Source organism: Phaseolus vulgaris, chromosome 9 (assembly GCF_051622355.1).
Source record: "Phaseolus vulgaris cultivar YP4 chromosome 9, ASM5162235v1, whole genome shotgun sequence".
NCBI classification, from domain to species: Eukaryota; Viridiplantae; Streptophyta; class Magnoliopsida; order Fabales; family Fabaceae; genus Phaseolus; species Phaseolus vulgaris.
Window position 1 is genome coordinate 26,419,590 of NC_143506.1, and position 24,324 is coordinate 26,443,913.

Consider the following 24,324-nt stretch of genomic DNA (forward strand, 5'->3'; position numbering starts at 1 on the left):
TGATTTTTGGATTGTATAATAAGTAAACAAAAACACAATCACTACTAGTAAACTACTTGTATTGAAACCCCTCAATAAAACTCTATTGTTGAAAGAAAATAATAACACACTCTCACTACCACTCATAGTTTGATTTTTCAGTCTAAGATATCTAAATTTTTTTGGTCTTATGTTGTTACTCGTGTTGATTATCTTATAAATAGACTGCCTACACCTATTTTGAATAATAAAACTTCTTTAAAATGCTATACGATCAGTCTTCCAATCTGAATGATTTTCATGTGTTTGGTTCTCTTTGTTTTCCTTTTACCATTGAGAACAATGGATCTAAACTTGATGCAAGAGTCCGGAAATGTGTTTTCCTTCGATATAAAGTTGGAACTAAAAGTTATATCATTTTTATATGTCAAACAAAGAAATATTTGTGTCAAGAAATATTATTTTTTTATGAAAATATTTTTTCATATAAGGCTTCTAACATTGTGCAAGATGAAATCATTTTCCCATTAAGAAGACTTCTTTCATCTTGATTCTTTTTGTCAAAATAATGATACTATCCTTCAACACAATAATAACAATGAAGGTGAGATAATAAATGAAAATTAATGTCTTCAAAGGTAAACTAGAACTCCTAGGACTCCTATTTTTTGAAAGGACTTTCATCATTAAGTTGCTACTACTACACAAACCGACACTGATTTTAATTATATCAATACAAATTTTCCCATATCGTTTGTTTATGTTATATAAAAGTTTGTCACCAAAGCATCTACATTACGCTCTCAACATTTCCTCTCATATTGAACCTTAATCCTACAATAAAGGTATTTGGTCACCTGAACGAACTCAAGCCATGTAAAATGAACTCGATGCTCTTCAAGATAACAACACTTGGTACCTCACTTACCTTTCCCCTTACAAGAAATGATAGGTGCCTTCTAACCAGTTGCATCTTTCTCTTGGAATTTTGGATGAAATTTGCAGAAGCTTTGTGGAAAAGATGGATCAAGGAAAGCTCCAATTAAGCTATGGTTTCCTTGTAGGTGCATGAAGAGTATGGAGAGTGATTGGTTCAACCATATCACTTGGAGAGGTGAAGAAGAAGACCAAAAATTTCTATCCTAGAGAGGTTTAAACAAGGGAATGCTTAGGCTAGAAATTTGGCAGCATAACACTCATAAAATTGATCTTGAAAAACATGAGTTAAGCACCCCAATTTATAGGTCTATGGGTCGATCATTGCTTACAAAAAATGATAGGGAAATTCAAATGCTATTATGTTTGAAATTAGGCGCCAATTAAAGTCACGTAGCAAGCATTATCAAGTGTGCTCCATGTGACCTAATTAGGTCTAAATGACCAGCCTAGGGTAAATGTGAGTTGTAATTAAGCCCTAATTATACCCTATGTAGGTTTTAGATGCCTAATCTTAATCCTAATTCACTTAAAGAAAACTTACAAGTAAATTTCCTACTCTACTTAAAGCAAGAAAATAAATTCTACTATGGAAAAAGTTACACTAGGTTATGACATTTTTTAACATATATAAAAGGGTGTCTTTGCCATCAATAGCAGAGTCTCAAGCTTCTTGTATCCTCTTGTCATAACTCTAGTGATGGGTCCTGAGTTGGGGCCTTAGCCATCAAGAAACCCATTGAGTGCAAATGGGTATATAAACCGATTGTTTCGACCTCAAGTTCGTTGAGATAATATCGCTAGGGTTAATCACTGCATCTGGGGTATTGTCCGCTTTGGAGCTCATAGATCTGTCAGTTTTGTCCTTAAAAGGCACCTCGGTAGGTTAAGGGAGGAAGGTATATTTAAACTGTCATTGACCTTGACTCCTAAGCGACGTGGGACTATATTGGGCGTACCGAAATAAGCCCCCAGTTAAGGTCTAAGGGAAACGGATTCCCCCTAGTTGAGGGGCTAAGAGAACGAGGGTTCGTCTTTGGAACCTCATTTAGTTCTCACAGATGGCATCAATGTTTCGACCTCAAGTCTGTTAAGATACTATCGGTAGGGTCAATCACTGCATTCAAGGTATTGTCTACTTTTGAACTCCGTCACGGTTTTATCTTAAAAAGACGTCTCGGTGGGTTAAGGGAGGAAAGTGTATTTAAACTGCCTTTCAACTTGACTCTTAAGCGACGTGAAACTATATTGGGCATATACCAGAATAGGCCCCCCAATTGAGGTCTAAGAGGAATGGATTCCCCCTAGTTAAGGGGCTAAGAGAACGCGAGTTCATCTTTGGAACCTCATTCGTTCCCACAGACGGCACCAATGTTCCGACCTCAAGTTTGTTGAGATAGCTTTGCTAGGGTCAATCACCGCATTCGAGGAGTTGTCCACTTTGAAGCTCAAAGCTCCATCACGATTTTGTCCTTAAAAGGCGCCTCAATGGGTTAAGGGAGGAAGGTGTATTTAAATTGTCCTTGATCTCGACTCCTAAGCGATGTGAAACTGTATTAGACGTATCGAAACACCTTTCCCCTTATAAGAAACCCATTGGGTGCAAATGGGTATATAAGATCAAATATAGAGCTTATGGGAGAATTGAAAGGCATAAAGCTCTCCTTATTGCAAAATGTTGATTATCTTGATACTTTTTCTCTTGTTGACAAACTTAATAACGTACATCTTCTTCTTTCACTTGTTACTATTCAAAACTGGCACCTTCATCAACTTGATGTTCATAATGCATTTCTTCATGGAGACTTGAATGAGGAGGTCTATAAGATGTTACCTCATGGTTTCACAAATGCGAAACCAAATCAAGTGTGTAGATTCACCAAGTTCCTATATGGTTTGAAACAAGCTCGCAAACAATGGTTTTCTAAGTTTTCTACTTCTCTTCAATCTCTTGGATTAATTAAATCTCGATTTGACATTTTTTACCAAGAAAACTTTATCTAGTTTCATTGTTTTGCTTGTATATGTTAATGATATTGTCCTTGCATGTGATTCCTTAATTGATATTAAAAAAATTAAAAGAATACCTTGATAGCAATTTTCACATAAAAGATCTTGGACATTTGAAGTTTTTTCTTGGTCTCAAAATTGCTCGTTCACAGAGCAAAAATTCACGTTTGTTAGAGGAAATATACTTTGGACATCCTTGCTAACTTTGGGATGCTTGTTGCAAAACCCTACAGTAGTCGCATGGATAGGAATAAGAAACTCCTCTTTGATGCTTGATATGACCTAACTTTACAAGAATATGACCACAAGCCCAAAGGACCATCTTGGAGATCCCTTCCCCAAGTGATATAATTCACCTCCACTTTCGTCATATCCATAAGCTTCCTCTCATCTTAATCTTTCCTTTATTCTTCCTTCCCTTTTCACATATTTCATTCCATTATTTGGTTATGTTTCTTTAAATTTCACCCTTTGTTATCTTGTCTTTAATTCCTTCTCATCATCATTACAATACTTGTGTTTTTCCCTTTGATCTTTTGAAGAGAAATTTCACACTTACTTAACCATTTGATTAAGTACGTGTCCAATGGCAATCTTCATTGAGTTTCATCTATTATTGTCAATCACAATCTTAATTCAACTAAAAATCTTTAAAACATGTGCAAAGCTAAAATCAACTAACATAAATGATCCCCTCATGATGCTTAATCTTATCGAAGGCTTACTAGACATCTCTTATATCTCACCAACACGTACCCTAATATTTGTTTTGTTGTCCAATTCCTTAGTTAGTTTCTACATCCTACCATTCATCATCCTCATGTCTTCCAATGGATTCACAAATATATCAAATCCACTCCTACATAAGGTTTATTTTTTTCTTCTACCTCCATTATTCAACTTACAAGATTCAATGATTATGTCTGGACCGCTTGTGCTGAAACTTTTCGTTCTACTACTAGATATCATATCTTTCTTGGCTCATATCTTATATATTAGAAATTCAAGAAAAAAATATAGTGAATCTCAGTCTTCCTCCAAAGTAGAATATTGTGTTTTGGCCACCATTACATGTGAACTACAATGGTTGATGTCTTCATGATTGATGGGGGTGGATTTAAATCTTTTTCTCAACAAGTAGACCAAGTCAATTGTAGTGCAATTGAGGTTTTTCGTATCCATAGGGACTAAAGACTACCAATGTTGTAATAACTTTCAAAATGAAGTGAGATTACAACAAAAGTGGGTTGCTGATAAGTGTCGTAATTCAGTAATATTACATATATAAAGATAGACACTTATGGATTTTAATTGATAAAATACTTATAATTCAACCCCTAATTTAGGAATTTGAAACTTTTTATATATTTTTTATTATAAGATGAATGTGAACAATTTATTCTTAAATTTGTCTTAATTTCAGGATTCTAGGAGAATATAGAGATAAAAGTGTTAAAGAAGAATGAACAAGATGAAAAGGGAAATTTGGAACATTGGAAACTCTCCCAAAACCCGCTCAAGCAAGATCACTTTAGAGGAACTCTCCCAAAACTCACCCAAGGCTCGTCCAAGCGAGTTCAGTCCAGTGAAATTGGGTTTTTTCTCGTCAAACTCGCTTATGCAAGCAATAACTCGCTTGGACGCGAGACATAACCTTATACATCATTCGGAGAATAGAGAGAGATAGAAAACTCTAGAGGAGGCAGCCGTCAAGGAAAACATCTTGAATCTTCTTTTCTTACTTGTAATGGCCAACATGAGTGGCTAATTCTTCCCTTTGGGATTGGAGTAATATATTCAGACTCTTATGTATTGAGGTGATATTTATCTATAATATTTTGTTCTTGATTGATTATTGGTATTGTCATTTTATTCTCAAAGCTTGAACTATTCATGATTTTGATCCTTAGATTTGAATGATATTTATATGTGCATCAATATCAATCAAGATGAAATATTATATGCTTTTAAAAATACAAACAAGTGAGAATGATGAACCCCAATCTCAATTTTCCCAATTGACTCATGTAAATCATTTACTTTGCTTTGTGTAATTTCTTACAAATTCATCATACACACAATGTTTCAATTATTCTTTACATATTGTCTTATCTTTAGTGAATAATATACTTGAAAATTTATCTATTTCTTGTGGGTTCAACATCCGTCCTTAGTGACAATTTATTACTTTTAACACGATACAAGTTTTTGGCACCGTTGTCGGGGAACAATTTTAATTTTAGAGTACAAATTCCTAAATATTGTGAATATTTTAATCGTTTATTTTTTAATTTTATTTTATTTTCATTTTTTTTTTAATTTATAATTTCAAATTTTTTTATTTTTTTTTTGTAGTTACTCCTTGTGTTAATCCTTGAGTGAGTTGTCTTATATGATATGAAGAGGACAAGTTTTCAAAGACCAATTGCAATTTGAATCAGAGATTGAAAATGCAGCTTGGAATAATAGGGTTAAGAAGAGAAAAGAAAATCAAGGAGAATTAGAAAGAATCTTCAACTATTTCTCCCATTCCCATTGAAATTTTTCAAGAAAGCATTGCGGCTGAAGAGCAACCACCAAAACCTAGAAGAACACTTAGAGATTATGTAGCAGGAACCAAGGCATTTTTCTAGTATTGCAATACTTGCTACCACTAAGACCTTGAATATGAAACCTACATTCCTCAATCTAATTAGTACCCATCAATTTAAAGCAATGGACCATGAGGATCCATATACACATTTATCTACATTCTATGAATTGGTGGAAACAATCGGCTTTCAATCAGGTGATATTGAAACTCTTTATTTGTGTTTGTTTCCTTTCTCATTGGCAGGAAAAGCAAATGTCTAAGATGTCGCAACAATTACAAGTTGTGCATACTTATTAGAGCCATACTCAATCCATGAAGTGTGACTTTTGTGGAGGTCATCATCCAAATGGTCATTGTTCTTTTTATAATAATTCATTTGAATAAGAGGTCAATTACATGAGCAATCAAGAAAGACAAGGTGGTTTATCCAATAATAATAATTATCAATATAATATGTCTCAAGGTTGGAGAAGTAATTAGAATCAAATTTTTGATGGCAACAAGATGTTGGTTCATCCAATAGGCAAGTTTCTTTTTAACAACAAACATTATATCTTTCAATTCAAGAAAGACTAAGCAAATTTGAGGACACCTTGGAGAAATTAATGCAAACTTCTCTGGACAATCAAAAGAAGAATGAAACGTTAATCAGAAATTTAGAAACACAGGTGGGATAAATTGCTAAATTGTTGGCAGAACGACATATTAGTTAGTTTTCAGCTAACACACAAACCAACCTCAAGAAACATTGCAATGTAATTACCACTAGAAGTGGTATAGTAGTAGGAAAGGGGATTAATGATAGTTTAGTTGCTGATGAAGTAAGAAAAGGTGAGACTAAGGAAGAGAAAAATAAGATTGAGGAAGTTAAGAATAAGATTTTGGAGGAAAAAGAAAAAAAGTGTAAATATAAAAAAGAAAAAAAAAAGAGAGAAAACTCGAGAAACTAAAAAAGAGTGTTCAAATTCTGGATTTACCTAATCCACATGTTCCATCAAGGAAGAATAAAGAAAGAAAGTTTATCAAATTTCTTTATATCTTTAAGAGATTGCAAATCAATATCCTTAATCCATATGCATCAATTTCATTAGACATTCTAGTGTGATTGAATACTAAATGATCTATCGTTTTTATTTATAGAATTTTTGCATAACTTATTATGCATAAACTCCATTAGAGGATCTGATTCGCGATCGCATATTAGATGATCTATTGTAGTTACATTTTGCATCTATTTCATTTTCACATTTCTTATGTCAATTCCAATTTCCCCTTTAATTTGTATACATAATATTTTACACAACTAATTGCAATTGCTACACATATCTATTTGAGGGTTCAACCTAGGTTGGCTCTATATTACAATGGAGGGAACTTGGTTTTATATTGAGATTGGACACAACTAATAGTTCTATCAAGGATTTGAATTGCAATTATAATTACACTTGTTTCTAGATCTATTCCTCATAGCTCCTTTGTTTTTCTATGATTTTTAAGCATTTTCCCCTATTTTACCTACCTTTACCTTGGCCTCATTGCATTCTTTATGGAGTCCTCTTGATATCTTATTGCATGTTTTTGGATTTTTGTGAATATTATAGTCTTACTAAGCATGTGGTAGTGTTTGTCTGCATGTCTAACATTTTTTATTCAACCTTTAATTTCAATTACCTGTTTGTGTATTAAAATGTAGGAATTTCCATTCACGTTTTTTTTATTCTTTGATTTCTTACATTCATGCTAGCCATTATGCATTCATAGGATTTGCTGTAAATTTTTTCATTCACTTGTACTTTGTTCCTTTGATTTGTTGTGAGACAATAAAGTATTTTTCCTAGGAGTGCAAAAGGATAAGTGTGGGGGTATTTGATGAGCATAATTTCATTGACATTTTAAAGCTTTAATCATAGATTCTTGGACTATAGTCATAAATAAATTCACTTTTTTAATTGAGATTCATCTAATTGAGTTTATTTTTGCAGATGATCTGATAGAAGCATTTAACTAAACAATTTGAATAAAGTGTCTACCACTACGAATGGGTCGAATCATACGAAAGTTCAAATTGATTCTTTTTTAATAAAAAATGGGAAACGAAATCTGAGTTAAAGAATTAGAGAGTTAAATATGCAATATGTCATAAACAAATTGGAAATCTTTATAGGGAATTCTATCGAATTTGGGAAATTAAAAATCCCTTGTTAAATGCACCAAAAATAGAGTAAATCTCCTTCAAATATATTGTTCAAGTAAATCTTCTTCAAATATCTCTCACAACACTGCTATGTTTAATTATAATCAATGCACAAATATGAAGAAACAAAATATTTGGAAGAGAAGCGAAAACGAGATATGAGAACTAATAAAAAAAGAAGATATCTACTTGATAATTAAAAATAGAGAAAGGAAACATTTGATACTTATAAAAACAATATCCTGAGGCAGATTTTGGTTTTGATTTTGTGCAAAGAAAATAAGATTATAGAAGTGACTTCTAAGGAAGAACATGACATCGCATTTCAGGGTATTTCATTGTGTTTGCATGGAGTTTTCATAGCCAAATAACACTGTTAGACCTCAATTTATTTTTCTTTTACTTTCGTCTTCTGCATGGAAGGCTAAACCTGATGGGTTGATTCCCTTGTAATTCCCCATTGAGTTCTAATGTTCTAATCAATAAAAGCTTCATTTTTCAATTATATGTAGCAGTTTGTTTTAACCTCTATTAGAAATATGGTTTTTGTGAAACGTTTTCTTGAACATAGTTTGAGGTTCAATTCTTTTCTCTAATTTAGATTTCTTAGTTAGTTCACATTGTTCTAATTAATCTCTTGTGCGCATGATTCAAGAGGTATTAGTACACACATGGATATAAGTGGGGTATTGAATACATTAGTAGACACATACTTTGCAGACAAGATTTAGTTGAATTGGATTAACACATGTTTGATTTAATTTAACCCTGTGTGAGAATTGAAGGATGATAATATTTAGATAACTTGTGAAGAATTTATCGGTGGAAGAACTTGGGAGTCACATGCTTTTCATTAATCTTATATTCTATTATATTTTCTTACTAAACAATCACAAACCCCCTTTGATGTGATTCCACTAGCCATATAGAGAATGATTCTTGACATTCTTAGGAATCACCTTGAGCTGGACATTATAGAGGCACTTTTCTTAGAGTTGGATCATTGTTCTAAGACAAGAACTCCCCAAAAACTAGTACCAAATCCCAAACTCATTTGGATGCTCGACATATTGTCAAATTGAATCAACAAAGAGAGGTAAAATTGAAAGGACCGAACAGAATTGATTAAGCAAACATATGAACCGAACAAAAGTGAAATTAAAAGACAAGAACAGAATATAAGTGCTGGAAAAACAGAAAAACCGAACCAAACAACTCAAGAACACAAGACAACATGAACAATTGAAAGAGAAGAAAGGAAGGAGAAGAGAATGCTCATGAAGATGGAAGAATGTTGGATGATCTTGCCACTAGAAGTGTGGAATGCTCCTAGATGAGAGTGATGCCGCCACTTGAGGACTCCAATGATCCATCAAGATAAGACTAGAGAAGAAGGCTCCAAAAGCTCTCCAAAGTTCACTCAAAATTTGAGTAGAGTTTTCTTAGATTAATTCCAATCTGAAAAATACAAAGAGAGCACCTCTATTTATAGCCTAAGGTGCTGAAATATAAGCTACACAAATTCAAAAACTCCCTCCCAAAAAGCTTCTAGAATTTGCGCCTAAAACAAAGCATGAGGAAGGTGTGACCTCTTCCTTCACTTTGGCACCTCCTTTTCTACTCCTACACCTATCTACTAACACACCCCCCCTAAGACTCCTAACTAAAGACTAAAAGATGCTAAAACAAAAGAGGTTTCTAATGTTTCCCTCTAAGCACCTTCAACTAAAGAAATTATAAAAAGAGAAAATAAATGTCCTCTAGCTCCCAAAGCTTTGAACATGCTTCTTGTAATCCTTTGAGGTGGACTTTGACCTCCATGGGCGTCTTCTATTTGTGTCTCCACCTCCTCTTGATCTTGTTGATTGGCCTCCATGTCCTCTTGGGCTTGATCTCCATCATACTCCCCGAGTTGGAGAGAATTCGACCACGAATTCTGGAGACCTACAGAAAAAGGAGTTAGATCGCTGACATTAAAAGTATGACTACCTAAGAATGTATCAGGCATATCTAACTCATAAGCATTGTCATTAATCCTCTTGAGGACTTAGAAAGGTCCATCCCCTCGAGGCATTAGTTTGGACTTCCTTTGAGTAGGAAAACGATCCTTCCTCAAGTGAAGCCAAACCCAATCGCCCTCATCAAACAACAATGCTTTTCTCCTTTTATTGGCAAGTTCAGCATACTTGCCAACCTTCTTCTCAATTCTCTTCTTGATGTCTTTATGCAAAGTTTTCACAAAAGAAGCTTTTTCATCTCCATCTTTGCACAAGACATCTCCAAGAAGGGGAATAGGAAGAAGATCAAGAGGTGTTAGGGGATTAAACCCATAGACCACCTCAAAAGGAGAATGGGAGGTGGTAGAATTTACTACACGATTATATGCAAACTCAACATGGGGTAGTAAATTCTCCCACACTCTAGGATTCCCCGAAATAAAACATCTCAATAGTTGTCCTAAAGTTCTATTCACCACCTCGGTTTGACCATCAATTTGTGGGTGGCAAGTGGTAGAAAATAAAAGCTTAGTCCCAAGCTTGCCCCACAAGGTCTTCCAAAAGTGACTCAAGAATTTAGGATCTCTATCGGACACTATAGACCTAGGAATCCCATGTAAGCAAACCACTTCTTGGAAGAAGAGGTTTGCAATGTGGCATGCATCATCCACTTTGTGGCAAGGAATAAAGTGAGCCATCTTTGAAAAACGATCCACTACCACAAAAATGGAGTCCTTTCCCTTTGATGTCTTGGGTAAGCCTAAGATGAAATCCATAGATATATCTACCCAAGGCATTGAAGGGATAGGAAGAGGAGTATATAGACCATGGGGATGCATCTTAGACTTAGCTTTGCGGCAAGCTATGCATTTATCACACAAACTATGAACATGTTTATGCATATGAGGCCAAAAGAAATGTTCATGCAACACATCCAAAGTTTTAGCAACCCCAAAATGTCCCATTAAACCCCCCTCATGAGCTTCTCTAACAAGAGATAATCTAATAGAGCATTGGGGAACACAAAGACGTTTTCCCTTAAAAAGAAAGCCATCTTGAATAAAAAAAGTCTTTGTGTCCTCCCTTAAGACACTCTTGATAGAGGAGAGAAAAATCAAGGTCATCATGATAAAGTTCCTTAATGTGATCAAAACCAAGATATTGAGAGGTTAAAAGATTTAGCAAGGTGTATCTTCTAGAAAGAGCATCCGCCACAATATTTATTTTGCCTTGCTTGTGTTTGATCACATAAGGAAATTGCTCAATGAATTTCACCCACTTAGCATGCCTCTTGTTAAGTTTGTTTTGGCTTTTCAAATATTTAAGAGATTCATGATCACTATGTATCACAAACTTTTTGGGAAAAAGATAGTGTTGTCAAGTAAACAAAGCCCTAACAAGTGCATATAATTCCTTATCATAGGTGGAATAGTTGAGATGACTTCCCTTCAATTTCTCACTAAAATAGGCTATGGGGTGGCCCTCTTGAAGGAGAACAGCCCCAATACCTATGCTTGAAGCATCACACTCAATCTCAAATGTCATAGTGAAATTAGGAAGGGCCAAGATGGGAGCATTAGTCAATTTTTCTTTCAAAGTGTCAAAAGCATTTTGTTGTGCTTCTCCCCAATGAAAGACCACATCCTTTTTCACTATGTCATTGAGTGGTGCGGCAATGGTACCAAAGTTTGGGACAAATCTTCTATAGAAAGAAGCAAGTCCATGAAAACTTTGGACCTCATTCAAAGATTTCGGTGTAGGCCAATTTTGAATGGCCACTACCTTTGTTTTGTCCACATGGACCCCTTTACAACTCACCACAAACCCTAGGAATTCTATATGATCAAGAGCAAACATACATTTAGCAAGGTTAGCATACAAATGTTCCTTCCTAAGGGTTTTCTAAAACTTGCCTAACATGCAACCTATGGTCATTCAAAGATAAGCTATAAATGAGAATGTCATCAAAGTAAACCACAACAAACTTACCAATGAAAGGTCTAAGAACATGATGCATGAGGCGCATGAAGGTACTTGGTGCATTAGTTAAACCAAAAGGCATAACTAACCACTCATATAAACCAAAGTTGGTCTTAAAAGCCGTCTTCCATTCATCACCCGGTTTGATACGGATTTGATTGTAGCCGCTTTTAAGATCAATCTTTGAAAAAATTTTAGAACCATGTAATTCATCCAACAAATCATCTAGTCTAGGTATGGGATGCCTATACTTAATGGTTATGTTATTTATGGCCCTACAATCCGAACACATTCGCCATGTGCCATCCTTTTTTGGCACTAAGATGATAGGCATAGCACAAGGACTCATGCTATCTTGCACCCACCCTTTCTCAATCAAAGCCTCAACTTGTTGGCGAATTTCCTTGGTTTCACTTGGATTGGTCCTATATGCTGGACGGTTTGGTAAAGAAGAGCCCGGTATCAAATCAATTTGGTGCTCAATCCCTCTCAAAGGTGGAAGTCCATTTGGAGGATCTTGAAACACATCTTGGAACTCTTCTACCAAATTTTCCAAGCAATGAGGACTATTAACAAGTGATTCTACTCTAAGAGTTCTAGGGATGGCTAAGAAAAGAGGATGATGAGCCACTATTTCCCTTTCAATGTCACGCCTAGACACAAGGAGTATAAGCTTAGAACTCTTATCTTTTTTATCTTTTTTATCTTTTTTATCTTTTTCACTCTCCCTCTTTTTCTTCATAATAACTTGGTCCTCATGAACTTCTCTTGGAGAGAGAGATTTTAAAATAACCTTGTGACCATGGAATTTAAAAGATAGTTTGTTGGTAAAGCCATTATGTAAAACTTTTCTATCAAATTGCCAAGGCCTTCCCAAAAGAACATGAGTGGCTTCCATGGGCACAACATCACATAATACCTCATCTTTGTATTTTCCAATGGAGAAATGGATGAGGACTTGTTTATTAACAATTATTTCTCCTACTTCACTAAGCCATTGTAATTTGTAGGGCTTTGTATGAGAGATAGTAGGCAATCAAAGCTTATCTACTACTCTTGTACTAGCCACATTTGCACAACTACCCCCATCCACTATCAAGGAACAAATGTTGTTTTGAATAAGACATCTTGTATGGAAAATATTTTCCCTTTGACTTTCATCAAAAGGTTGTGAAACTTGTCCAAGAAGTCTTCTCACAACTAACAAGTCCCCTTCAAGTGGACATTCACTCTCTTCCTCACTAGATGCATGAGAATGCAATGAATGCTTAGGAGAATCCAAATCATGCTCACTAACTACAATGCCCTCATGCATGTACATACTTCGTTTGGAAGGACAATTTGCAGCAATATGACCATAACCCATACATTTAAAGCATTTAGTATTAGACGTTCTAGTGGGAGATTTAGGCCTAGAAGTAGATGGCTTAGATTCCTTGGGTTTGAAAGAAGAATCTTTGGAAGGATGTTTAGAAAAAGAAGTTTTGTTTCTCCAAGACTTGGAGTAGTATCCATCATTGGAAGCATTTTTAAAAGAGTTTTTCTTAGCAAGTTGGGCTTCCACCTTCATTGCAAGATGAACTAAAGAGCCCAATGATGTATACTCTTGTAACTCAACAATGTCTTGAATATCCTTCCTAAGACCACTTACAAACCTAGCAACCATGGCTTCTTCACTTTCTTCTAATTCAATTTTAAGCACAAGCATCTCAAGCTCCTTATAATATTCATCCACATTTAGCGTGCCTTGTTGAAACCGTTGGAGTCTCAACATGAGGTCTTTCCTAAAATGTGGGGGCACAAACCTAGCGCGCATATGATCCTTTAAAGAGTTCCAAGAGTCCACGGGAGGACCCTTGTGATAGATAATGTCCTTTACAATTCCATGCCACCATTTCATGGCATAATCACTAAACTCTAGGGTGGCTAGCTTGAGCTTATGCTCATCTTGGATCTCATGGATCTCAAAAATTTTTTCACACTTAGCCTCCCAATCTAAATATACATTTGGATCACTAGAACCATTAAAACAAGGTAGCTTGACCGAAGGAAGCTTGGACTTTGCATCATGATAGAAGCCATTGCCGTAGTGAATTCTTTCCCCTTGGTGATGATGTCTTTGTCCATGGACTTGGGGTGGAGGTCTCCTTCTCCTATGCTCATCTTCACGGCCAACATCATTTGAAGAAGCTCTTGAAGATGGTTTATGAGAATGATGTCCATCATGGATAGAAGGAGATGGTCTAGCTTGTTGGACCTCCATCTTTTGCATTTTCTCCTCCAACCGTCTAATTGTTCTTTGAGCTTCATGTAATTCACCAAGAATTGAAGCTTTGGAAGGAGAATTCTGCTTGTAGGATGCATCACTTGAAAATCCAGCCATTTGGAATTAAAAACAGCAAACACACAAAACAGCAAACAAGTTAAAAAATTAGCAAAAACAGTGAGTTTGGCAATTGAAACTGCCGAAGTGAAATGAGGTAGAAAAAGAGGTCACTCTCAAAGAAATAATGTTCTTGCACCAATCTGATCTTGAGGCCTTGGAATCCTCAAATGAAAGATGTCAAAGCAAGCACACCAATCTCAAAAGCAACCACCACAAAACCAAAGAATCAATAAAGACAAACAAGAAAAGGTATAAGCAAAGAAAGGTATTTGCAAAAGGAATACTATATGTAAGACAAACTCAAAGAGTAAGGAATGAAAGACAATCAAGAAAATAAAGAACTCAATGAGAAAGTAGGCACACAAAAGAATACTTAAGGAAAAGCACTAGAGTAGATGAAGAAAACAAAAATTTAGCTACTGGAATTTTTTAATTTTTTTTTTAATGCAAATTGTGCTTGATATTCACTGATTTAACTGGAATGATGTAGAGCGAACTGGATTATGAAATTTAAACCACAGAAACTTCAAGATGTTAACTCAATAATGGCACTGGAATCAATTAAAAACAGTAAGCCAATTGAGAGAAATAAATTTTTCAAAATCGCTGCCAGATTACCGTATTTTTTTCGGCAGAATTGTACACTTTTTTTATTTTATTTATCATTTTTTGTGTACTTCGTATTTTTGAATGATTCTTTTTTCTATTCTTTTCTAACACTTTGAATATCTCAAATCCAGAATTTCAGAATTTTCCAGTAAGTAAATCAATTGCAATAAGGAAAAACAGTAAGCACTTTTTTTCAGAAACAGAGGAATCCTAATAGGAATAAAAAACAGGATGATGAACTAGCAAAGACATAATAGAAAATGATGTATTGGAACTTGTATAGGTCTAGAATACAAGTATGATCTCAATTCTAAAAAGAAAATGCACAAAGGATCAACATCAATTCAGAAAATTATATGACACCAAAGCAAGAAACAATCAAAACAATAAAAGTACTACTAGAAGTAATGACAAATATGGAATAACATGACTAAGACAAAACTTGACATGATTACAAAATTAAAAGACACATCACAAATTTTAACAACAAGTGAAAGGAAGCTTAAGGTAAACTTTAGGAAGGATAATGCCATTCCAAAAGAGCAACCATACTCATAAAAATTATGAGTGTCATAAACCTTTTCACAAGCACTTGGTGTAAAAGAAAAACAGCAAGAATACTCAATTAAAATTCTAAAACAGAAACTTAAATTGCAAGAAATTAAAGAGCTCTTGAAATAAAGTGCACACAGCTCAACAATTAAACAAGAATGAACCTAAGACTCATGATACCACATGATGTGATTCCACTAGCCATATAGAGAATGATTCTTGACATTCTTAGGAATCACCTTGAGCTGGACATTATAGAGACACTTTTCTTAGAGTTGGATCATTGTTCTAAGACAAGAACTCACCAAAAACTAGTACCAAATCCCAAACTCATTTGGATGCTCGACATATTGTCAAATTGAATCAACAAAGAGAGGTAAAATTGAAAGGACCGAACAGAATTGATTAAGCAAACATATGAACCGAACAAAAGTGAAATTAAAAGACAAGAACAGAATATAAGTGTTGGAAAAACAGAAAAACCGAACCAAACAACTCAAGAACACAAGACAACATGAACAATTGAAAGAGAAGAAAGGAAGGAGAAGAGAATGCTCATGAAGATGGAAGAATGTTAGATGATCTCGCCACTAGAAGTGTGGAATGCTCCTAGATGAGAGTGATGCCGCCACTTGAGGACTCCAATGATCCATCAAGATAAGACTAGAGAAGAAGGCTCCAAAAGCTCTCCAAAGTTCACTCAAAATTTGAGTAGAGTTTTCTTAGATTAATTCCAATCTGAAAAATACAAAGAGAGCACCTCTATTTATAGCCTAAGGTGCTGAAATATAAGCTACACAAATTCAAAAACTCCCTCCCGAAAAGCTTCTAGAAAATTTGCGCCTAAAACAAAGCATGAGGAAGGTGTGACCTCTTCCTTCACTTTGGCACCTCCTTTTCTACTCCTACACCTATCTACTAACACACACACCCTAAGACTCCTAACTAAAGACTAAAAGATGCTAAAACAAAAGAGGTTTCTAATGTTTCCCTCTAAGCACCTTCAACTAAAGAAATTACAAAAAGAGAAAATAAATGTCCTCTAGCTCCCAAAGCTTTGAACATGCTTCTTGTAATCCTTTGAGGTGGACTTTGACCTCCATGGGCGTCTTCTATTTGTGCCTCCACCTCCTCTTGATCTTGTTGATTGGCCTCCATGTCCTCTTGGGCTTGATCTCCATCACCCTTTACTTTAACTAATTTTTATTTCTTGCAGATAGGTTTTAAATTCTGCTCACTAGACTCATTATTAGATTCGTTGAAAGATGACTTGGGATCATTTTACTTGTCTATACTATCCCTTTGACATTAAACGATCCATCACTATGTTAGACGGTATACAATGGAATCTTTTTAATTTGATTGCAAAATGATAACTATCACCCTCAACAAATATTCCAAGGACTAGATCATCCTTTTAGATTGACCATTTACATCAGAGTGATAATTTGAATTCATAGCCCTTAAAGCCTTTTATATTGTTTCTCAAAACCTTGAGGTGAGTCTAGGATATTTTTTTGGAGACTATACTAGAAGGTTACCATGTAGTCGTATCTTTGATGTATAATCGAGCATATTTCTACATAAATATCCTTAGATTCACAAGTAAGAATTGAACACCCTTCATCAAATGATCCTCAATAACCCCCACTAAGTCATGACCTTTTAAAGTTTTAGGTTGATGAGTGACAAAATCTATAACTATGTTAAAACGTTCCTAAAAGTCTTTGATATTCAATTTTAGATTTCTGACAAGTCAAGCAGGAAGCTATAAGCTAACTCATATATATCTCTTTTCATTATAGACCATTAGAATGACTTCTTTAAGTCTGAATACATCGTAATCATGCTATGATGCAAACTAAATATACTTATGTACCTTTCTTTTAGAATAAATTTCTTCAACTCATTGTGCCTTACTACATGTATATATAATGCCTTTAAACCTTAGAATATCATCTCTACTCATAGAGAAATCCTTAACTTGATTAGTACTATCAGTTTCATGGTACATCTTAAGATCCATAACCATTTTTCCTTGATCATAACGAAAAAATTATTCCTTGATCCACATCCATAACTCATATATATATATATATATATATATATATATATATATATATATATATTAATCACAATAATACCACTTTAGTTATTACTTACAAACATCACGCCTTGATCATTTTAAATCACTTCAGAACATAAATATAAACAATGGTTAATCAATAATTAAATTAAACAATTTGGGATAATTCATATATCATACAAGGAATGTTAAAGGAAACACAAACATTACGCTTGAGTTTCAAAACATATTTCAATACCAATTCAATAATTTTTATCCATTCTACCAAATTTTAAATCTCATATACAACCAATACAAATGATCAACACCACAACTATACCATTCATTGCTTATATGTATATTCAACATTCAAATTTAGTAAAACATACTCATTCTTTCGAAATCAAGCACCATACCAAAATTTATTTATTCAAGCATTCATATATAATTTCAATAAAAAAAAAAACTTAAAAAGCATCATAAACTTAGTCCAACTTTACCTACTTGAAGATTTCTTGTTTAAAGAGTAATAACAATCCTAAGGTTGAAAATGAGTCGAGATACATAAAAAAAAACCCTAAGAATCTAAGAAAATATTACCTAATCTACTAAAACACTTACAAGAAGTTGAACCACTTGAGATAGTAATTCTGTCAACTAATTATACATTTAAAACTTTAAAACATTTATAGAAAAGTGAGAATAAAAGATAGACTTTAGAGTAAAAATGAAATTCAAATCAAATACTAATTGTTTATAAATTCTTATCTTCTAAGTGATAGAACTTATTTGAAGCAAATATAAAATTGAGAAAAATTTAAAAGACATTTTCGTATTAATACTTCAAAATTGATAGAAAATAGTGAAAGAACAAATGAAGTGATAGGGAAGATAAGAGAATAGAAATAAAAGAAAAATAATATATTTAATTAAAATGAAATGAAAAACAAAACAAAAAAATAATAAGTTTTTTATGACCAATAAATATTTATAATCAACCAGACACATGTATTTTTACAATTAATTTTACCGTAGAATAAATCAAAGTTAATCTACTGTTTAAGAGTAAGATTTCCACATTTTTATTCGCATTTTAGTGTGAAACTTACACATTTTTAAAAATTATCTTCACCATTCTTCTATTCTAAAAGAGGAAAATTTCCTCTTTACCGTGAGTTTCTTAAATAACAAACATATTATTAATGAGCTTTTCATCATTATTTTTATTCATAAAATTTAAATTTGATACTTGCATTTTTTATAGCAAGTGATTTAACTAATTACACTTCAAACAGATACTGTCACAATGATGTTATAATAACATTTCGTTGGCCAGATAAACACTTAAAAGAGGTGGATTAATGATAAAACTAAAACAAAAGAATTTTAAAAAGTTGAGGCACGAGAAAAATAAAAATAAAAATATTTTTTTAATATTTATAAAATAAAAAATATATTTAAACTTTGATCATTAAATTATTCTACCTGACCATTCTTAATTGTAATAGATAACCAAAACGCATATTTTAAGCGAAGTGGCTAATTGTAGTGATGTACTTGTGTTCCTTTCCAGTGCAAGAAACCTGTAAAAATTGCTCCAATGTACTTTTGTTGCTCTCACACACAAAACTACATCTTCAAATAAATGATAATATTTAATTAGACATATTAATTATGGTTTAATAAAGTTCTTAAAGACATTTATTAACATCATGCATTTCACCTATAATAATGTATAAGAGAAGTAACAAAAATAAAGAGAAAGTGCATTGTGATTAGTTAGTTCCCCGAAAAGTGATACGCAATTACTTGTGTACGTGGAGTCGTGTTCTGCAAATTGAAAGTGTCAATATGAACTAAAAATGTCAAAGACAATGGAAACATTTCAAAATATTTACTTTAATAATCTATTATTATTATTATTATATTAAAATATTGACTAATTCATAATTATATTTTAACTTTCACTTGATTTCTTGAACCAGGTCCTCTTTCTACCTCTTTCTCTCTGTTTCTCTGTTTGGTGTAATGAATGCGAGGGCACAATTTATTACGTTGGGCAGGGTGGGTGGAAGTAACTTCATTTGTCAGAAGATTTGACAAAAAAATTCAAATTGAGAATTGAATTGAAACCAATAACTCCACCATCCATTGGTTGTAGGCCATCAAATCATTGCACCTAAAATCTGAATTGGGAATTTAGATCAATTCAAACATGGCAATAACTGGTCCCAACCAGAAAGTCAAATAATGAGAACTGCAAAAAAAAAAAAAATAGTGAAATGAAAAAGATAATAAAAGAGGAACTTGTTTTCCACGGTAGAGAATGGCAAAAATTTCTTCCCCTTTTACTTTTATGGCAGCTCCTTGACCTTTTCGGTCCCAAATAAGTGACGTCACAAGGATGTGTCGTTTTGGACTTTCTGCCTCTTCCTTCCATAGCCACCATTTAACTGACAATACCAGCTCAGACTTTCAGACGAAGTGGCATTTCCGTTATTTCTTCCACGCGCCGTGTCGTTTATTCAACCTGCATGCGTTCCACACAATCAAACCCCTTCGCCTGCACCCTATTCACTACTCCTTCATCACACGCACACCAACGACACACACATCAACGCAACACACTTCAACCCAGCTTAAACCTTCTTCTCCGTTTCCCACTTTTCGCTCTTCCAAGAAACCGCCGTAGCTCGCCGCCGATCGCCACGTGGATTTCCGCTGCTTATTTATTTGTTTGTTTTTTTTTATTCCATGCGTTTTCCGTGCTCTGCCGCCGCCGTAAGCTGCCTCACGTGAGGGATGGGTTGCGTGCTCGGGACGCCGGCCCGTGCCGAAGATCAGCGCCGTCGCCGGAGAGAGCAGCGGGAAGTCGCTACCGACGAAGGTAATAATGCCGTTAGGGTTCGAGATAAGGAGAGGAACCGGCACACCGGCGATTTTCCGGGGAATCTTCCGGCGCCAGAGCGCCGCAAACCTAGACTCGATCCGTGCGCTGTCACGCAGCAGGGATGGCCATCGTGGTTGATGGCCGTCGCCGGCGAAGCAATCGGCGATTGGACTCCTCGTCGCGCCAACACTTTCGAGAAGCTCGCAAAGGTTCTTCGAAACTGTTAATTTTTATTTTTCTCTTTGCGTTAAGTGATTTTTTGTTTTGTTTTATTAGATAATAAAAACAAGGAAAAATGGATCTATTTTAGTAAATGTTGTTTTGTGTGTTATTTTTTGTGATGTGTTGTTCAGATTGGACAAGGGACGTATAGTAATGTGTATAAGGCTAGGGACCTTGTTACGGGGAAGATTGTGGCATTGAAGAAAGTGAGATTTGATAATTTGGAGCCGGAGAGTGTGAAGTTCATGGCGAGGGAGATACTTGTTTTGAGGAGGCTTGATCACCCCAATGTAGTGAAGCTTGAGGGTTTGGTTACTTCTAGAATGTCGTGCAGTTTATATTTGGTGTTTGAGTATATGGAGCATGATCTTGCAGGGCTTGCAGCTGGCCAAGGGGTCAAGTTCACTGAACCTCAGGTACCACAATTTTAAGCTGCCGTTTGCTACTGGTTAGATGCATTTTTGCACGTGCTTTTGTTGTGATAAAAGTTGGGCACGAGAGATTTAACTGGGTTTGCGACCTTGGGTGCTGTTGATTTTGATTTGTGTTTTGTTTCAAGACATTGCTTTCTGTTTGGCCTTTCTATGGTTAAAAGCAAAAGTTGGGTCTTTGGTCTTCGTCCAATAGCTTTGTAGGTGATGCTGAGTCTCGTGTACAATTTTAAGCATGTTTGCTTTCTTGTTTATTTCACCCTTTTTTGATGTTGGTGTTTTTGAAAATTCATTTATTGTCTCTCTATAAAGTAAAGTTATTGTTTAATTAGGAATATTTTTGCTTTCCATCTTATGGAAAGAAATCTTACTTTTAGGAAGAAAGTCTATTGTTAAATTTGTGCATGTTTAGAAATGTCTAGTTTATTATTTTATTATTACGAAGACATCATAATTTTTATTAGAAGTCTAGCCCTAGTTTAAATGTAAAACAGAGTTTTCATGTTACATAAGATGGGTGGATTAACAGTTAAAATTGCAAACTGTTGCAATCTGATTGTTAAATCACTAAAGGCTTATTTCTGGATTCATGGTGATTGTCGAATTTAGTGCTTGGTGGAGTTGTATGAAGCAGTGGTGCTTTTTTAATTAGTGACGGACTAGGAGGAGGATAGACTCATTCATATTAAAAAGCAAAAGCAAAACGAAAACTCTTACTGAAAGGCTGATTTGTCTCTCAGTATATTCTCTATGACAGGTTAAATGCTTTATGAAGCAATTACTCTCTGGTCTTGAGCATTGCCACAGTCGAGGTGTGTTGCACCGTGATATCAAGGGTTCTAACCTGCTTATAGACAATGAAGGAATCCTTAGAATTGCAGATTTTGGACTGGCTACCTTTTTTGATCCTAAGATAAAACAGGCAATGACAAGCAGAGTGGTGACCCTTTGGTATCGTCCTCCCGAGCTCCTTCTTGGAGCTACAGTATATGGTGTGGGTATTGACCTTTGGAGTGCTGGTTGCATCTTGGCAGAGCTGCTTGCTGGAAAGCCAATAATGCCTGGCCGAACAGAGGTATTGCTCTTCATCTTGTTTACAGGTTCTGTTCTGTAAACTTCTGATTTTTGTATACTCATTGTGATGCTTCTAATCTGTTAATAAATATTTTAGTACCGGTCTGTAGTTTGTAATTCATCTTGCCCCTTACCCAGAGTCACTTTTGAGGCTTTGTGTACTGGCAGCATCCTTTTGTACTGGCAAATTTATTGGGAAGTTCTCTTGGACATACCCAAGTTGGGTAAGATAAAGGGCTTGTGTTTGACAGTGTCATCAACTTTTAGTTTGTTTGTTTATGGCAATAATCTACCATCTTGATGGAGCAGATATAGAATATCAACTAAAAGCAAAAACTTTCTTAAAGGACAAAAGCTAGATGAAAGGGAAACAACAGAAAATGAGAACCGTTTAGTACTTTAGTTTATCATCTGAAAGGTCAGAGTATTTAGTTTAGGTATCCTTTCTGTGTGAAAATTGTATCCTTTGTGGCCTTTGCAGTATAGTACTAATGTTTTGAAGTTGATTCAACCTATTTCACTTTCACATAATGTATCTTTTTGTGCATCCCAATATCCTCTCTTTCATGGCTTTTGAAATGAGCATTTTCAGGATGATACATGACTGACTTTTGGGTTGCTTGGGGCTAGGTTGAACAGCTGCACAAAATATTTAAGTTGTGTGGCTCTCCATCTGAGGAATATTGGAGAAAGTATAGATTGCCAAATGCTACAATCTTTAAGCCTCAGCAGCCATATAAACGTTGCATCTCAGAAACATTCAAAGACTTTCGTCCATCTTCTCTACCTTTAATTGAAACTCTTCTTGCAATAGATCCTGATGATCGTGGAACTGCCTCAGCAGCACTAAATACTGAAGTTAGTGACCACCGCATGTTAATTAACCTTACATTCATGAATAATGATGTAACAAATTTCATATGTTTTCTATCTGCAGTTCTTTACCACAGAGCCCTATGCTTGTGAACCATCGAGTTTGCCAAAGTATCCTCCCAGCAAAGAATTGGATGTAAAGCTGAGAGATGAAGAAGCAAGAAGGTTCCCTTCTTCTCTTCTCATGTTTCATAATCAACTTCTCAACTGTCTTTGTCCAGTTTTTTGCTGATGATTTTCTATTCATCCTCAGGCAAAAGGCTCTAACTGGAAAAGCTGGTACAGTTGATGGTGTCAAAAAAGGCAGAGCACGCGAGCGCAGCCGGGCTGTTCCAGCCCCTGAAGCGAATGCAGAGATCCAAACAAACTTAGATGTAAGTCAGATAAGTAGTTGTGTTTGATATCCTCTTCGCAGCACTTGGTTCTGCTGTGTTTGTTTTAATTTCCTATTCCTTCAAACCCAAGTTTGTTCTTATGTGTCATACACATCCGTGAATAGTTGAAATATCATAGGTACTCTACTCTTAGACTAATGACTATTTTAGGCCTAAGCTTCCCATATTTTTCCTTTACATACTGAAGCTGACATAATATTTTCATGAAACCTTGTCATTTGCGCGGTGGGTTATATTTTCAAATTCTAATGCTGTCTAGATTCTTTAGCATTTTCTTACTTGGGATTCTCTGATCATGTCTACCCTGTTATTTAAAATGTTTTTGGTGATTATATTTTATATTCCTTGAGAACATGAAACTTTGTGAAACTTTTGTTTGATTCGATGATAAAATGGTAAATTGAGCTTCTCACTTAGTGTCTTACATGCTCCATTGAGCAACATTACATGTGTTTCTCACTGAATTTCAGAGGTGGAGAGTTGTGACCCATGCAAATGCAAAAAGCAAGAGTGAGAAATTTCCTCCTCCTCATCAAGATGGAGCTGTTGGATATCCACAGGATGCATCAAACAAAGGGCCTGTTTCGTTTGGCGCCCCCGACTCCTCGTTTTCCTCAGGGATATTTAATTCAAAACCTTCTGGACCTGTTAGAAGTCATGCTGGTGCAGGACATCACAGAGGGAGGAAAGCCAAAAAAGAAGAGTCCCAGATGGCGTCATCATGGAAATTTATGCGTCCATTTAAGCCATCAACAGTTGGACTTTCTATGGATTTGTTATTTAGGAGCAAATAATCAGTTTCTTTTGATTTTGGCTTCCTAGAGTGAGGATAGCAATGACTTAGGCCCTGATACATCTTTTTTGCATATCGCTATGGTTTTCAATTTTTTTCGCGTCGCTCCTATTTTTTGTATTTCATTTGGCATAAAGTTGTTGTATAATCAACATTACAACGGGGATCCCTACATTTGTATATTTAGAGGATTAAATTCTCTGCTGTACAGTTTCTGGGAGGACTTTTTCAGGACCTTTCGAAATGTTTCGACTTAGCTAGTAAATTTTTTTTGACAAGTACTCAAATTTCCGTCCCTGTATAAGATGCTTTGGTTAAGGTCTAAGCAGACAAGTTTCTTTGTAA

At 34.9% G+C, this 24,324-nt stretch overlaps 1 protein-coding gene across 3 annotated transcripts; it reads left to right on the forward strand.

The window, feature by feature from the left end:
• The first annotated feature begins 19,550 nt into the window (after positions 1-19,550).
• On the forward strand, positions 19,551-24,266 carry LOC137823197 (Protein kinase superfamily protein). 3 transcript variants are annotated; one of them, XM_068628362.1, is made up of 7 exons: positions 19,551-20,400; positions 20,545-20,829; positions 21,602-21,919; positions 22,549-22,776; positions 22,856-22,956; positions 23,045-23,165; positions 23,657-24,266. In XM_068628362.1, the coding sequence occupies exons 1-7, from the start codon at positions 20,104-20,106 to the stop codon at positions 23,978-23,980; spliced, it is 1,674 nt and encodes a 557-aa protein (XP_068484463.1). In that variant the 5' UTR covers positions 19,551-20,103; the 3' UTR covers positions 23,981-24,266. The 3 variants fall into 3 exon arrangements, 2 of the variants coding, with proteins under 2 accessions (XP_068484463.1, XP_090151030.1); XR_016515420.1 differs by having other exon boundaries at positions 19,576-20,400; positions 22,511-22,776; XM_090294904.1 differs by having other exon boundaries at positions 19,624-20,400; positions 21,585-21,919.
• The last annotated feature ends 58 nt before the right edge of the window (positions 24,267-24,324 follow it).

Coding starts and splice junctions, on each gene's coding strand:
- LOC137823197 (XM_068628362.1), top strand. CDS start 20,104: ATGGGTTGCGTGCTCGGGACGCCGGCCCGTGCCGAAGATCAGCGCCGT. Junction 20,830..21,601: donor TCAAGTTCACTGAACCTCAG/GTACCACAATTT, acceptor TCTCTATGACAG/GTTAAATGCTTTATGAAGCA. Junction 22,957..23,044: donor AGAGATGAAGAAGCAAGAAG/GTTCCCTTCTTC, acceptor ATTCATCCTCAG/GCAAAAGGCTCTAACTGGAA.